The sequence below is a fragment of the Rhinopithecus bieti genome, unplaced genomic scaffold (assembly GCF_001698545.2).
Source record: "Rhinopithecus bieti isolate Rb0 unplaced genomic scaffold, ASM169854v2 scaffold_21117, whole genome shotgun sequence".
In the NCBI taxonomy this organism is placed as follows: domain Eukaryota; kingdom Metazoa; phylum Chordata; class Mammalia; order Primates; family Cercopithecidae; genus Rhinopithecus; species Rhinopithecus bieti.
In genome coordinates this window covers 1,254,804-1,271,944 of record NW_016810185.1, presented here as the reverse complement: position 1 = coordinate 1,271,944, position 17,141 = coordinate 1,254,804, and the positions used below count along the sequence as shown (strand labels likewise).

The 17,141-nt window shown below is 43.8% G+C and overlaps 1 protein-coding gene across 1 annotated transcript in view; it reads right to left on the bottom strand.

The window, feature by feature from the left end:
- Positions 1-17,141, bottom strand: part of ARPC2 (actin related protein 2/3 complex subunit 2) — a 39,709-nt gene that overhangs the window by 4,914 nt on the left and 17,654 nt on the right. Inside the window, exons 5-9 of the mRNA XM_017891553.1 lie at positions 14,964-15,009; positions 10,222-10,408; positions 9,586-9,679; positions 3,577-3,703; positions 173-273 (exon numbers count right to left, since the gene is read on the bottom strand). Of these exons, the coding sequence (XP_017747042.1) occupies positions 173-273; positions 3,577-3,703; positions 9,586-9,679; positions 10,222-10,408; positions 14,964-15,009 (555 nt within the window). The remainder of the gene's footprint in view (positions 1-172; positions 274-3,576; positions 3,704-9,585; positions 9,680-10,221; positions 10,409-14,963; positions 15,010-17,141) is intronic.

Genomic DNA, 17,141 nt, shown 5'->3' with positions numbered 1-17,141 from the left:
GGTAAGGGACAGTGGCTTGATGAACAAAGACCATGGTTTCTTGAAGCCTCTAGAATTATCTACCTAAGAGTCAATATCCACAGCCTAGACTAACAGATTGACTTTTTGTCATGAGTTCTGGTGGAGGAAAAGACCCAGAGCACAGCGGCTGAGATGCTGGCACCTCCCTCACCTTAGAGCACTTGATGTGGTAGTGCAGGTAGTCCCGGAACGTGTGGATCAGGTTGATGGTGTTGTCTCGAGCGCTGGCATTGGTGTGACGAGGGAACAGCACTGAAGGTGGAAGACACAAGGCGTTAGGACCCAACACGAATGCCAAAGGGTGGGGAAGAACAACAGCCTAGTGAACTTCACTCCCTCTCTGCTGAAGTACCTTCCACTTGTGTCAATATTACCAGGCTTTGTCAGAGTTTTTTCTTGACGTGGAAGGGTAAACAGCATGGCCAGGAAAGGTGTCAATGAGCGTGAATGGAGGAGCCCATGATGAAAAACAGGGTTAAACCCTAGGCCTTCATTCTAGTCCTGGATTCTGCAGCTGTGCATTTTGAAATCTATTCCCCGTCTGCCACACATGTAATAGCTCCTGCCTGTGCAGCTGGGCACACTCCAGGATCACATTAACTGGCTCTAACAGTTTACCTTAAGGAATCAGGATTAGGAAATGCAGCTGCCTGTCTTAGGTCCTTGGTGCTGAAATAGAGTAAACCTTCCCAGAAAATAGATGCCAGAGAATTTCCCATATTCTCACTGTGAAAACAGACAATAAGGTGTAAGGACCTGAACCCTCATGATAGGCCAGGCAGGAGGAGCTGCTCTGACTGGGACTGACTGAAGTCCAACCCTGTGGCAACAGCCACCTAAAGACCTGTGTGAGGCCAGGCGCGGTGGCTCACGCCTGTAATCCCAGCACTTTGGGAGGCTGAGGTGAGTGGATCATCTGAGATCAGGAGTTCGAGACCAGCCTGGGCAACATGGTGAAATCCCATCTCTACTAAAAATATAAAAATTAGCCACATGTGATGGCATGTGCCTGTAATCTCAGCTACTTGGGAGGCTATGACTCTAAGTCTGCCATAATTTTATGTACCACAAGAGAAAAATGCTGCCAATTAAACTATGACATGCCATGAATTGTAAGATGCATCCCAGCTTCAAAGATAAAAACTTGAAAAAAATGGTATAGCTGGCTGGGCGCAGTGGCACACGCCTGTAATCCTAGCACTTGGGGAGACTGAAGTGGGTGGATTGCTTGAGGTCAGGAGTTGAGATCAGCCTGGCCAATAGGGAAACCCTGTTTTGTTTTGTTTTGTTTTGAGACGGAGTATTGCTCTGTCGCACAGGCTGGAGTGCAGTGGCATGATCTCGGCTCACTGCAAGCTCCGTCTCCCAGGTTCACGCCATTCTCCTGCCTCAGCCTCCCAAGTAGCTGGGACTACAGGTGCCTGCCACCATGCCCGGCTAAGTTTTGTATTTTAGTAGAGATGGGGTTTCACTGTGTTAGCCAGGATGGTCTCGAACTCCTGATCTCGTGATCTGCCCGCCTCGGCCTCCCAAAGTGCTGGGATTACTGGCGTGAGCCACCACACCCGGCCGGAAACCCTGTTTCTACTAAAAATACAAACATTAGCTGGGTGTGGTGGCACGTGCCTGTAGTCCCAGCTACTCGGGAAGCTGAGGCACGAGAATTGTTTGAGCCTGGGAAGCGGAGGTTGCAGTGAGCCGAGATCACAACACTGTACTCCAGTCTGGGTGAAAAGAAAGAGAAAAGAAAAAAGTGTATAGTTTAGATTTAATGAAATTTGGTAAATCAACAGATTCATCACCAATAAACAGGCTCACCTTTACCACTGAGGTGAATTAAATTACATTTCACAAAGGAGACAGTAAGTGGATCATGGCTGGAGCTTGGGCTTAATAAGCAAAAAAACCAAGAATTGCCAAATGACAGAGAACCACCATCTAGCTGCTTAGGTGGTTTCTCTTCTTAACTCATTTTTCTGGTAAGACAGGGTCTCACTCTGTCACCCAGGCTGGAGTGTAGTGGTGCCATCACAGCTCACTGTAGCCTCGACCTTCTGGGTTCAAGTGATCCTTCCACCTCAGCCTCTCAAGTAGTTATGACTACAGTCATGCAACACCATGGCTAGCTATCTTTTTTTTTTTGAGACAGTCTCCCAGGCTGTAGTGCAGCAGGACGATCTCAGCTTGCTGCAACCTCCACCTCCCAGGTTTAAGCAATTCTCATGCCTCACCTGGTCAAGTAGCTGGGACTATAGGCACATGCCACCATGTCCAACTAATTTTTGTATTTTTAGTAGAGATGTGGTTCACCATGTTGGCCAGGTTGGTCTTGAACTCCTGACCTCAAGTGATCTGCTCACCTTGGCCTCCCAAAGTGCTGGGATTACAGGTGTGAGCCACCGCGCCTGGCCCCTGGCTTTTTGTAGAGATGAGGTTGTGCCATGTTATCCAGGCTGGTCCCAAACTCTTGGACTCAAGCGACCCAACAACCTTGGGCTCCCAGAGTGCTGGGATTACAGGCATAAGCCACTGTGCCTGGCCTATCCTTAACTCTTTTTCTTTTTGAGACAAGGTCTCACTCTGTCGTCCAGGCTGGAGTGCAATGGTGTGATCTTGGCTCACTGCAATCTCTGCCTCCTGGGTTCAAGGGATTCTTGTGCCTCAGCCTCCCGAATAGTTGGGATTACAGGCGCATGCCACCATGCCCAGCTAATTTTTTTTTGTTTTTTTTTTGTTTTTTTTTTTTTGGTAGAGACGGAGTTTCACCACGTTGGCCAGGCTGGTCTCGAACTCCTGACCTCAGGTGATCTGCCCACAGTGCTAGGATTATAGGTGTGAGACACCACACCCAGCCTCCTTAACTTTTTTTTTTTTTTGGGAGACTGAGTCTTGCTCTGTTGCCAGGATGGAGTACAGTGGTGCGTGCAATCTCAGCTCACTGCAACCTCCCTCCTCCCCGGTTCAAGCGATTCTCCCACCTTAGCCTCCCAAGTAGCTGGGACTACAGGCGCATGCCACCATGCCCAGCTAATTTTTTTTTTGTATTTTAGTAGAGACAGAGTTTCACCATGTTGGCCAGGATGGTCTTGATCTCCTGACCTTGTGATTCGCCTGCCTTGGCTTCTCAAAGTGCTGGCATTACAGCTGTGAGCCACTGTGCCCGGCCAAAACTGTACTTGTACTCCTTCAAGCTGGAATCAAACCAGCGACGTAAGGACATCTCCTACTGAGGAAGTAGCTACAGTCCTCTGCTCTACCAGCTGAGCTATTGAAGGGACCTTAACTCTTGATATCAGAATTCAGTCTTATTTTTAAGATTTAAGAAAAACGGGGAAAAAAACAAAGGAAATGATTACTGTACAAAAACAGCATATGGCCTGCTCTGTGATTAATACCCTGTGACATCCCTCCTTTAGTCACAGCAATGGCAACAGGAACAACTTGGTACGCCTGCTCTTGCCTACCTTAAAATGTTAACCAACGTTCTGTGCAGATTTAGGTATTCTGTGTGAACTCACTAAAGCGGCATGAAAGCAGCAAGTGCACCCTGCTCACCAAAGGTGATGTAGCCAATGTTGTCACCCACAGCGGCGTCTGTGTCTTTCAGCTCCAGAGGGGGTTCCCTGTGGCTAAAGAGGACCTGTGGGGCTGTGTGGCTGGCTCTGCGTCCTTCTTTGAACTCCTGCCAAGACAAAGCAAAAGCAATCAGAAGAGAAGTGGGTGTAAGATGAGTGGCAACTCAAGCTATGGGGTTTGTTCTATGCGGTGTGACCTTTGTAGCCCTCCAGAGCAGCAGGAGGTTAAAAATAAACTATACCAAACCTGAAACATTACAAGTGCTAGCTGCTGCCACTGCACTTCAGATTCAAAAGGAAGAGACTTCAAAGTAATAGGTCAGATCTTCAAAATGTGATGAAAAGTAGTGATAATCCTTTTCCCTTGGACCAACATAGGTGATAAACTACCATACTTTCTCTGGGCTCTGGGACTTTGCATGAGTCTTTTTTCACTGAGGATCCTGTTGCTATTTAGAATTCATCAATAAAATCTTTAGAGCAAACTTAAGCTCTTCTTGGAGACAGAAGACAATGGAATGAAAGAAGCTGAGCTGTCTTGGTGCTCATAAAGGAAGCCCTTCCTTTATGTTCCAATCTCCAAACCTGAAGTTTCTATAGTCCATGCATGTAAATAGACAAGTAATACAAGACTTCCTTCTCTCAGCCAGATCTGCAAGAATAGAAGCAGATTTGCTAGCAATGCCAGTAAAACTGGATGATCCAAATTCATCAAGCAGGCCTTCGACGATGATAGATAGCAGGAGGATGCAGCCAAGGACTCTCCAAGGTCTCTTGTTTTAGGAGTTCTGAAGGCATGGTTACAGTCATGTGGCCTGCAGTGCCCTTCTACTGCTGCTCAAATACCACCTCCTAACACCATCTCCAACAAACCCAGGCAGGTACTGCTCTCTTGCTGGAGCTGCCATGTCTTTTCTACAAACCTCTACTATGACATTTTACTATTCATTAATGCATCTGACCCCCCTAACACATTATGAGTTCAAATCAAAGATCCTGCTTAATGTATCTTTGTAATTTATTCCTCTGTCCTTCAAAGAGGCTATGCAGCATATGCCTTGCTGAGAGAAAGCAAGTGCTTCTATCTGAGCTGGTTTAGTATCATCACACTGTACAGGAATAGGCAAGGGCTGTTTTCAGTTGCAGGCAGGAAGAATACACACTGATCAGCAAGCCCTCTCAGCAATTAGTGGCAAAGGAAAGATGATGGCTGAGCAGCCGCAATGCCCAGCCTGGGATCTCACCTATTTCACAAACTGCCTCTCATGCTAACACTACCAAGCTTTCAGTAGGGAAAGAAATGACCATAAGCTGGGTTAGATTAGTCCCCTTTTGAACAGATTTTGTGCCCCAAAGGAAAAATATCTGCAAAGGGAGGGAAGGAGTCAAGATTATCCCAAATGGAAATTTCTAGAGCAAAGCTTCTAAAATCGCCCTTCTCTAGAAAACATTTTTTATTCTACAAAGGGGTTAAGAAGCTTTTTAACTTCTATTGGTTTTACTTTTCAGTCTTAAGGAATTAAACAGAACAGATATGTAACTGCTGGCATTTTCTTGTGTTTATTAAGTATCTCTAAGGCTCCAATTCACAGGTACATGTGGTATTCACAATGAGATGGGGTATTTATAAACCAGTGGTGACTTATTAGCACTCATTAGTTTTGTATGTGGAAAATAATATATTTAAGACTCGGTCAACAATCTGTTTCCGGTTTGGGCCTACTCTTTTTTTCTTTTTTGAGACAGGGTTTCACTCTGTCACCCAGGCTGGAGTGCAGTGGTACGATCTTGGCTCACTGTAACCTCCACCTCCTGGGTTCAAGCAATTTTCATGTCTCGGCCTCACAAGTAGCTGAGATTACAGGCGTGTGCCACCATACCCGGCTAATTTTTGGCCTTTTTAGTAGTTGGCCAGGCTGGTCTCAAACTGGCCTCCTGTGATCCACCCACCTAGACCTCCCAAAGTGCTGGGATTACAGGTGAGAGCCACTGTGCCCGACTGGACTATTCTTTAGATTATCTAACGTCTTTGCTTCTCCTCGGTTCTCTCTCCCAAATAAAACTTAAATAAACACACCCAAACAGCCCTCCATCTTCACTGGCATCTTTGTTATATGTAATTCAGCAATATTGTCTTTTTACTCTCCTGGCTAGGACGTCTTTTGAGCATCAGACTATTTCTCTCTTCCAAACTACTATTTATCATTGGAAGTTCGGAATAAATTCAAATATACACAAGGAATTTAGTACATGATAAAAGTAGCACCTTAAATCAGGGATGTAAACATGGAAATAATTGCTACTGGGACCACTGGATAGCCATTTAGAAAAAAAGACAGATTATTCTTTCATACCATACACCAAGAGAAGCTCTCAACAAATAAAAAATCATGTATAAAATATGTAACTGTAAAAATACTCAGAAAATAACAGGTAAATTTCTTTATAACCATGGAGTAGGGAAGGGCTTTCTACCCCTATAACTCAAAATCTAGAAGCCATAAAAGGCAAGAATGATTAATTTGATTACACAAAAACAAACTTCCACATGAGGGAAAAAACCCCACAAAACAAGATCCAATGACAAACGGGAGAAAATATTTCAACTCTTAATCACAGATGAAAGGCTACTCTGCCTAGTATATAAAGAAATTGAGACGCTCAATAACCCTACAGAATAATGGGTAAAGGACATAGACACTTCATAAGAAAATCAAATGGTCTATAATGTAAGAAAAGATGTTCTGACCTTATTCATAAGTGGACAGAGACATCACTTTTAACCTATCAGATCAGGAGAAACCCAAAAGTTGACAACATACTCTGGGAAAACAGACACTCTTACCCATCACTGGTGGATGATAAAATGCTACTACCCTGATGGAGAAGAGTTTGGCAATATCTACCAAAATTACTGAACTTGGACTCAGTGTTCCCAGTTCAGGAAAATACCCTACAGACACAACCACACATGTAAACAGGCAGAAAGGGCCCTTAAAATAACGTCTTTACAACTGCTTAAGAGGCAGATGCTTGTGTCTTTATCCCTGAACATACAGAAACCAGTGGTTTCCACTTAACTCTTCCTGGTTATTTAGTTACTAACTTGACTTTAAAATCTTACAATATGAAAAGAATTCTAGTTCACCATAAGCTAATCTCCAAAAGCACAATTACTGGTCCTATTGCTTTTCATGGAATAAGCGTTGAAATGATGGCTTCTATCAGACATTCTCCAGTACTAAGCTGATCAACGCCCATACCACTAACAGTAAGACATCCATGAGAGTGGTGGAATAAACTTCCTGTCTTTTTCTGAGAGGGAAAAAGCATCCCTTAGAATCTGCTTGCCAAATGACAAAAGGAAGACTTGAATTCTGATCAGGCTGGATGTGCATGCTGGAAGGGAAAGGCCACAAAGGCTGGCAACAAGTAGACTACTGACCATGAGGAACTTCAAACAGTGTTCCCAGGGTACAACTTTCTGTGCCAGGTGATCCTCATTCTTTTTTCTAGAAATTTACAATTCCAGGCCTAGGAAAAAGTTCTATTTATTTTTTGGAAAAATCCAGCAAAAGTCCAGTTTTCCATGGTCATTTCCAACAAATTACCTCAGCCTCTGAATTTGGAAAGGGTGGCAGGGCAGATGACTTCCTGAGTCTAGCATTGCACAAGGCCAGTTATTATCTAGAGATCCTGTTAGTGCCAAAATGCAAGAGAGGCTTTGTCTTCACTTTTAGGTAAGTGACCTACCACAGGTACCCTGAAGGAGGCATTTAAATTCATATCCCAAAAAAGAATACCCAAATTCTCCTTAGGAACAAATCTCCAGTACACTCTCCAAGATAAGATCTGTTTAAAGTATAGAAATAAGTTGTTTCCTGGAATAAAATGGAATAAGATTGGTAAAAAACCAGCCAAATCTAAATATATACTTCAGAGCTTTAAAAGTTAGTTTGTGACTCTGGATTTAGCCCAATTTCTGAGGTACTGCATTTAATTCCCCTGTCAATTTCGCATAAAAACACATGAAATGCCTATCTAGAGGCTTATTTTAGGACCCAAGAGATATATGCATATTTTTATATTCTTTCATCAAGTTCAGCACTAGCAAATGCTGAAGTGTCAATATTCCAGTTTTTCTGTATAAGGACTCCCAAACTAGAGTTTCTGATTAATTAGCCAAAACACAAAAGCTGCTAGGGATGGAGCAATTGAGAATACCACTTTTGAAGATTTCCCTAGCCACTTAGAAGGCTATGCAAGGTATCTTTACTGTTTAAGAACAGTTGTCTTTCTATTTGGCAAAACAGATTCTGCTTCAGAATTTAAAAATCTTTACCACCCTGCCAAGGAACAGAATGAAGGTAGTAACGTTTTCAAAAAATGTTACCATTGTACTCGATTTTGAATGCTGAGCCATCTCAGAAGAAACCAGCCTGAATGTCACCTGACCAATGAACTCTCATGTCCATCCTAGAGCCAGCAACTAACTGGCCAGCAGAGATTGGTACACAAAGACCTGAATACAACTACACCAAAAATCCAATTACAAAATGCCCTGCTAACTCTCATGACTATTTTTTTTTTTTTGGAGATGGAGTTTCACTTTTTTTGCCCAGGCTGGAGTGCAATGGCACGATCTTGCCTCACTGCAACCTCTGCTTCCTGGGTTCCAGTGATTCTCCTGCCTCAGCCTTCCAAGTAGCTGGGATTACAGGTGCCTGCCACCATGCCTGGCTAATTTTTTGTACTTTTTTAGTAGAGATGGGGTTTCACCATGTTGGCCAGGATGATCTCGATCTCTTGACCTCGTGATCTGCCCACCTCGGCCTCCCACAATGCTGGGATTACAGGCGTGAGCCACCGCACCTGGCCTCTTATGACTCTTCTTAAGATGAGCTTCCTGTGAGGGAAGTACTATATGGTGACCCATCATCCAAACTCAGGCTCAGTCTATCAGTTCAACAACTCTACCTGTTCGTGCGTTATCTACTACCAAAGAATTGGCTATAGAGCCCATTCTGAAAAGACCTTAGGACCAAACCAAAAGCAGAACTTACTAGAAATCTGACGAAACACAAGAGGTTAGGGTTAGGAAACCTGACAAAGTTTTAGGTCAAAGAACCCACAGTAGGAAGGATACATAATATTCATTCATAGTATGTTTAATTCTCAACTCACCCTTTAGTTCTGTCCTGCAAAACTAGAACCACTGAGAAAAAAAAGATTAGGCTGGGCGCAGGGGCTCATGCCTGTAATCCCAGCACTTTGGGAGGCTGAGGTGGGCAGATCACGAGGTCAGGAAATTGACACCATCCTGACCAACGTGGTGAAACCCCATCTCTACTAAAAGTATAAAAATTAGCCGGGTGTGGTGGTGGGCGCCTGTAATCCCAGCTAATTGGGAGGCTGAAGCAGGAGAATCGCTTGAACCCAGGAAGTGGAGGTTGCAGTGAGCTGAAATCATGCCACTGCACTCCAGCCTGGCAACAGAGCAAGACTCCATCTCAAAACAACAACAACAGCAACAAAAAATATTCATTGAGTTTTGTGGGAGTTGTCTATTAAATCTTCAACAAATTCTAACGTCAAGGCTGGGTGTGGTGGCTCACGCCTGTAATCCCAGCACTTTGGGAGGCCAAGACGGGCATCACCTGAGGTCGGCAGTTGGAGACCAGCCTGACCAACATGGAGAAACCCCGTCTCTACTAAAAATACAAAATTAGCCAGGCATGGTGGCACATGCCTATAATCCCAGCTACTCGGGAGGATGAGGCAGAATTGCTTGAACTCGGGAGGTGGAGGTTGCAGTGAGCCGAGATCGCGCCATTGCACTCCAGCCTGGGCAACAAGAGCGAAACTCAGGAAAAAAAATAATTCTAACATCAATAGAGCTGCTAGATCTCTTTCCTATGCTCATGGTATGTTTGGGTGCAAAGGTGTAAGTCGCTATGCATGGTTTTCCCCCAAGATGTCTGCTCCATACCTGCATGAACACCTTTCCAATGACCACATCGTCGTCATCCTTAAACACTGTGCTGAAGACTACTGTGACTCTGTCCTTTTTAGACTCAACATACCTGAGGGGAACAAAACCCATGAGGGTAAGTACAGAATCAGAATGGGGTTTTTGTCAATAACTTGATCTACAAGTGCATCAGAAGGCTAAAGTCACAAATCTCTTAAATCATAATACAAAGGTGTGCCAAATGAAATGATATTTATGGTCAACAAAGTTAGTGCACAAAATGAATGCCCCAAGAGAGGCAGCAGATGGAAATTATCAGAAGTAGATTTTATTGACTTGTAAATATAACATGGAACCGATGGTCACCTTGCCTGCTGATTATCCAGGTTATACTCTTAAACATGACTCAGAACAGTGGTGCCTTAAAAGAAAGCATTGGATTCTCTTTCCACCTTCTATCAGCTCTCAGTATCTGGAGAGTAGGAGGAGTGGCTGATTTTTGCCCTATCATCTACTTCCTGGCTTAAGAAATTTTATGAGAAAAACATTTTCATGCAATACAGCTTAAGGTCTGACCAAGCCGTATTTCTTTCAGTAAGTGCCATGGTGGTGTGACAGTCATATCCAGGCTTCAGGACTAAATTCTATACTCACATGGTCTCATCATCCCTATAATGGATAACTGCCCTGTTCTCTCCTTCCTTGCCCTCTTCTTGGAATTGGAAGTATTTTTCAAAGACAGAGGCGAAACAATTTCGCTTCAACATGCCAGCTTGATGCACAATGGAATCCTTGGATGCTGGAAGATTTTCAAGGTCGTATAGCAAAGAGACATTGTATCCTGGAGGGAGGAAAAAAAAAACAAAAAACAACCCAGCAGCTACATTAAAAAAAAAAAAAAGCAGCATACTATCTCTTATCAAGTAAACAGAGACTAGAGGCAATTAAAAAAATTTTTTTTCAGGTTCTATTGACATTTTACTTTGTCTCATTATCTGTACTTTTAACCTCTGTAGAATATAGTCTATTTTCATCTACCTCACAGGGAAAAATGAGGTGAAATAAAATCTTTTTATAAGATTCTTGTAAATATATATAATGAATGTTAATCAAAAATTTGAATCAGTATCAAAGATGACTAATTGCAAGTATGTAATGGGAGAAAGTCAGAACCTGGGAACTCTGATTGGAAATGTACTCTTCCAGACACAGTTGTAAAGGAGCCACATATCTTTCTCTGATAGTTTAATGTGCCAAGTATCAATATGGCCAGCAGATGGGTAGCTTTGTGATAATCAGACAGACCCTTCTACATGCCACTGCAAACTCTTTGAGGCAGGGTAGAAAAACCAACTATCTGTTCATGTACACGCCTCTCCAATAGCTTTTATTGGTATACATTGTAAAATTTTCAGTATTTTTTATAACATTTTACTTCATTTGATCTCCATAACCATGCTTTGAAGTCTGCAGGCTAGATAAGGTTACTGTTTTACAGAGGGAAAAGGAGATTCAAAGAAATGACGTGAATTGCCAAATGCAGCACGACACAAAAGTGTAGGGCACTCTATTTTGAGTTGAACAGAACTGGGTCCAAATCCTGGCCTTGTCATTTTGTAACCTTAAAAAAACTTCTGGGGCCGGGCGCGGGTGGCTCAAGCCTGTAATCCCAGCTTTGGGAGCCGAGACCCGAAGCGGATCGAGGGTCAGGTAGATCGAGACCCATCTGGGCTACACGGTGGAACCCTTCTACTAAAACTACAAAATAGCGGGTCTGAGTAGCCAGGCCTGTTAGTCCTGCTACCGGGGGCTGAGGCAGCGAGAATGGCCGTGACCGGGGGCGGGCTTGCGTGAGCTGACGATCCGCCACAGCATCAGGCGGGTGACAGGGTGAGATCGTCTCAAAAAAACAAAAACAAAAAAAAAACCCACAAAAACAAAACAACTTCTGCACCTGGGGTGTGGTGGCCTCATGCCTGTAAGCAGACTTTGGGACGGCTGAGGTGGGCAGATCACCCCGAGGTCGAGGAGTTTGAGCTCCTGGCACAACATGGCGAAACCCTGTCTCTACTAAAAATAAAAAACTAGCCAGGTGTGGTAGTGGGCACCTGTAATCCTAGCTACTTGGGAGGCTGAGGCAGGAGAATCGCTTGAACCCACAAAGTGGAGGTTGCAGTGAGCTGAGATCGCGCCACTGCACAACAGAGTGAGACTCCGTCTCCAGAAAAAAAAAAAAAAAAAATTGCCTAACCTGTTAATTCCCTCATCGGTTAAAAAAAAAAAGGGGGCGGTAGGGTGGCCTGGGCACAGTGGCTCACACCTGTATTCCCAGCACTCTAGGAGGCCAAGGTGGGTGGATCACCTGAGGTCAGGAGTTCGAGACCAGCCTGACCAATACGGCAAAACTTTGTCTTTATTAGCTGGGTGCAGTGGTGCATGCCTGTGGTCCCAGGTACTCTGGAGGCTGAGGCAGGAGAACTGCTTGAACCCTGGAGGTGGAGGTTGTAATGAGCTGAGATCATGCCACTGCACTCCAGCCTGGGAGATAGTGAAATTCTGTCTCAAAAAACAAAAAGAAACAAAACAAACAAACAAACAACAACAACAACAAAAAAAAGGAGGTGGGGAGGGAGGGGGTGTGGAGATAGGGGAGACTGTTGTGAGCATTAAAAGAATGTACAATACTTAAAGTGTGTGGAACATGACAGGTCATCAATTTGGGTGCAGAATATGGACTGAAACCGTTGGGTGACCTGCCTCTTTACAGCATGTCCACTATGAATTCCCAGAAGCCGGGCTGGAACACTTGATTATGGAATCAAATGATTAATAAGTGTCAAAAAGGTTTAGAGATGTTTTTGCAAGAATATTTGTATATATCACTGAGGATCATTTTATATTCTAGGCAACTGACGGGAATAACTTCACCAGAACTGTACAGATTTCATACTTCTAAGTATCTGAAACCTCATTACTATTTCATTTTTTCCCAAAAGCATTCTTGAGATCTTTTTTTTTTTTTTTTGAGACGGAGTTTTGCTCTTGTTGCCCAGGCTGGAGTGCAATGGCCTGATCTCTGCTCACCACAACATCCACCTCCCAGGTTCAAGCAATTCTCCTGCCTCAGCCTCCTGAGTAGCTGGGATTACAGGCACGCGCCACCACGCCTGGCTAATTTTGTATTTTTAGTAGAGATGGGGTTTCTCCATGTTGGTCAGGCTGGTCTCAAACTCCCGAAAGCAGGTGATCTGCCCGCCCCAGCCTCTGGTAGTGCTGGGATTACAGGCGTGAGCCACGGTGCCCGGCTGAGCTCTGTATTTTTTGTTGAACATGGGCTCTTTGGGAGGATGGGCTAAATCTTTGCAATAGATAATACTTAGCACATTTCTGGCACTCCAGTATTAAATAATTATCAATCATCATTCCATTTTGGGTACTTGAAAAGCAGATAAGCACACAGATAACAAGGTTAGATTAAAAAAGAAAATACTTAGAACTGAGGTTTGCTAGTTTTAGGAAGCCAAATAAAAGCAAATAAAACTATAGCTAAGGTAAAGTCTGTCTTTAATAAGGCTTCTAACATGATGAACAGAATATACTGAGGATGAAGAGAAGTGAAAGTCTAGTATGACTTGCTGAGTTTTCCAAACGTGCCTAGATAACCCATTAAAAAAGAGGAGGGGGGACTCTACTTTTTTTTTTTTTTTTTGAGACTGAATCTTGCTCTGTCGCCTAGGCTGGAGGGCAGTGGCGCAATCTCGACTCATGGCAACCTCTGCCTCCTTGGTTCAAGCGATTCTCGTGCCTCAGCCACCCGAGTACCTGGGATTACAGGTGGCTGCCACCATGCCTGACTAATTTCTGTATTTTTTGTAGAGATAGGGGTCTCATTTTGTTGCCCAGGCTGGTCCTGAATGCCTGGGCTCAAGCAATTCACCCACCTTGGCCTCCGGAAGTGCTGGCATTACAGGTGTGAGCCACTGTACTTGGTTGAGACACTACTTTCACACACTTTTACATTTTACACTTGTATGAAGACAGGGTCTGCAATCTGGCAATGTCTATGATTTAGTGGGAGGTAGGAGGCGGCCCAGGGACAGAAACAAACTTTCCATGTCAGGATGTTGGCTGTGACAAGCATGCCCAAGACTTTGGACACGGTTTTTCTGTTCTAGATCTGTTTGTTTCTTTCTTTAATACCTTGATTCCGCCAAAAGCCTACAGTGTTATCTTGGCTTTTATTTCTGTGACACATTCATCCCGCCAATTTGGAGATTAAAAAAAAAAAAAGGGTGCTGGGTATGGTGGCTCATGCCTGTAATCCCAACTCTCTGGGAGGCGGAGGCTGAGGTGGGTGGATTGCTTGAGGCTAGGAGTTTCAGACCTCCTTACTCTGTTTTGGCAGTCTGCGCAGCAGACAGTGAGACCCTGTTTCTACAAAATAATAAAAAAATTAGTTAGGTATGCTGGCATGTGCCTGTAGTTTCCAGCTATTGGAGAGGCTAAAGCAGGAGAATTGCTTGAGCACAAGATTTGGAGGAGGCTGCAGTGAGCTGTAACTGTACCACTGCATTCCAGCCTGGGCAACAGAATGAGACTGTCTGAAAAAATAGGTGAGGTGATGAAATAAGCTAGCACAAGTAACTGCTGTTAAAAGTGACAGAGAACTTCCTTCTTAGAAGACTTTTCTAATCAAGGTACCAGAGTTGTAATAGTTGAATAAAAAATATTATGTTCCAATGGTCTTACTACCTGGTTCTCACTTTGGGGTCCTGCTAAATGCCTCAGAATTTGAGACATGCCACTGATTCACAGGGTAAAAGGCTGTTCAGTTTTCCACTTTAAACCTCCTTTAAAGCAGTATAACATAGCTGTTCTATTCAAGGATGACACGGTACCTTTCAATTCCTCTGGCCATGAATGCTGAGACCACCTATTAGAAGACTGGATTAAGAAAGGGTCTGATTTTTATTACTTGAAATCACAATAGTGTGGTGAATATTCCTCTTCCTTCTCCAAATATGTAGTGTGCAGAAAAAGGTTACTAAGGGCTGAGGGTGGGAATCAATGTTTGCTTATCCTTTTCAAAGGCATTTTAATCACCATGAACAAACAAATGTGGCCCTCTGGCTGCAAGATTAAGTAAGAGTCATGTGGCCCCATCAAGTAAATGTTAAAAATGCCATACATCAATTTTGTACCCCTACTGTGTTCCATACAGGACAAAGCAAAGCCCCTTAAAAGCTATTTTTATGGAGGGAGTTGAATTAGGAATGGGCTCATGAAGAAATATTTGTAATAATATTTAAATGAAATCCGTTGGGTAAAAAAAGCGTAATATAAAAAGGACACCTCTCTTCCCATGTCATTCCATAACTGCTCACACGACTACATACCTGATTCTGGATTTACCAAGAAACTCCCGTACACCCTCTTTAATAACTAGAAAATAAAAACAAAACAAAACCAAATACGTTAATCCAAAGGCCATGATAATTTCATTATTTTTAAAGTAATGTACTTGTCAAGCTCTTCCTAAGTTGGCATCCTTCCTAACTTTCATTTGGTGGATGGGCAAGTAGAGACAGGGGAAGTGGATTTAGTCACCAACATGTCACAGAACTGAGACGAGAATCTCTTTTTGCCCAGGCTGGAGTGCAATGGCGCGATCTCAGCTCACCATAATCTCTGCCTCCCAGGTTCAAGTGATTCTCCTGCCTCAACCTCCCAAGTAGCTGGGATTATAGGCATGCACCACCACGCCCGGCTAATTTTTTTTTTGTATTTTTAGTTGAGATGGGGTTTCTTCATGTTGGTCAGGCTGGTCTTGAACTCCTGACCTCAGATGATCCACCCACCTCATTCTCCCAAAGTGCTGGGATTACAGGCATGAGCCACTGCGCCCAGCTGAGAATCTTTAATCAAAGTTCATCCTTTACTTTTTTAGGACTTGACTCCACCCTTAATATGTTCTCTGTTCTCCTCCAGATCCTACATTGTTTGTACTTAATCATGTTTGGTTTTCAAGAGAGCAAAAGGAGGCCAAATGTCAAGTGAGGGAACAGATTGTTAGTTATCAACCTAAGCACAGGCTGAGCCACTAACCCAGGTGAATAAAGAGAAAAAACCAGGACTCTTGGGAACTGATCTGTTTGTCTGCTGATCTTGTATGCTTTAAAATTACTCAGTGCATAGACAGCTTTTAAGGCAAAGGACAGTGAATGAAATCTTAGCTAGTTATTAATACTGGTGTCCAGAAGGCTGTACACTTTACATGTCTTTTCCCCCAAACCAGAACCTACTGCTGGCTACTTTCCAGGTTTTTGAATCAAATGAAAACAACAATAAAAAACCCCAAAAAACCAAGAACCCCTTTTATACCTTCTGCTATGGTTTGAACGTCCTTTCGAAAACTCATGTTAAAATTTATGTTTTTTTTTTTTTTTTTTTTGAGACAGAGTCTTACTCTGTTGTCCAGGCTGGAGTGCAGTGGTACAATCTCAGCTCGCTGCAATCTCCACCTCCTGGGTTCAAGTGATTCTCCTGCCTCAGCCTCCCAAGTAGCTGGGACTACAGGCGTGCACCACCGTGCCTGGCTAATTTTTCCAAGCCCGGCCAAAATTTATGATGATGATTCTTTTTTGGAAGCAGGGTCTCACTCTGCAGTCCAGGCTACAGTGCATTGATACAATAGCTCACTGCAGCCTTGAACTTCTGGGCTCAAGTGACCCTTCTACCTTGGACTCCCCAAGTATTGGGATTACAGGAGTGAACCACCATGCCTGGCCACATGTTGAAATTTAATTGACACTATGACGGTAATTAGGTGATTAGGCCATGAGAGCTCTGCCCTCATGAACGGATTAATGTTGTTACAGGGGAAGTTGGTTTGTTATCACAAGAAGGGTTGTTAAAAAAGTGAGTCTGGGCCGGGTGTGGTGGCTCACGCCTGTAATCCCAGCACTTTGGGAGGCTGAGGTGGGCGGATCACAAGGTCAGGAGATCGAGACCATCCTGGCTAACACAGTGAAACCCCGTGTCTACCAAAAATACAAAAACAAAAAAAATGAGCCGGGCATGGTGGCGGGTGCCTGTAGTCCCAGCTATTGAGGAGGCTGAGGTGGGAGAATGTGTGAACCTGGGAGGCGTGAACCCAGGAGGCGGAGCTTGCAATGAGGCGAGATAGCGCCACTGCACTCCAGCTTGGGTATGCTCCAGCCTGGGAGACAGAGCAAGACTCTGTCTCCAAAGGAAAAAAAAAGTGAGTCTGGCCCTCCCTTGCCCTTCTGCCTTTGCTATAGGATGATGGGAAAGGGCACGAAGGCCCTTGCCAGATGCTGGTGCCATGCTCTTGGACTTCCCAGTCCGCAGAATGTGAGTCAAATAAACATATTTTCTTCATAAATTATTCAGTCTGTGGTATTGTTATAGCAACAAAAAACAGACTGAGACTCCCTATTTTTTTCTCTGTCACTGTGACTGCTGTACCTGGTGGAAACTGCTTCCAGAATGAGGTGGCTTAAGAAACAAACATTTTATTTTACTTCAATTTAGTTTAGTTTTTTTTTTTTTTT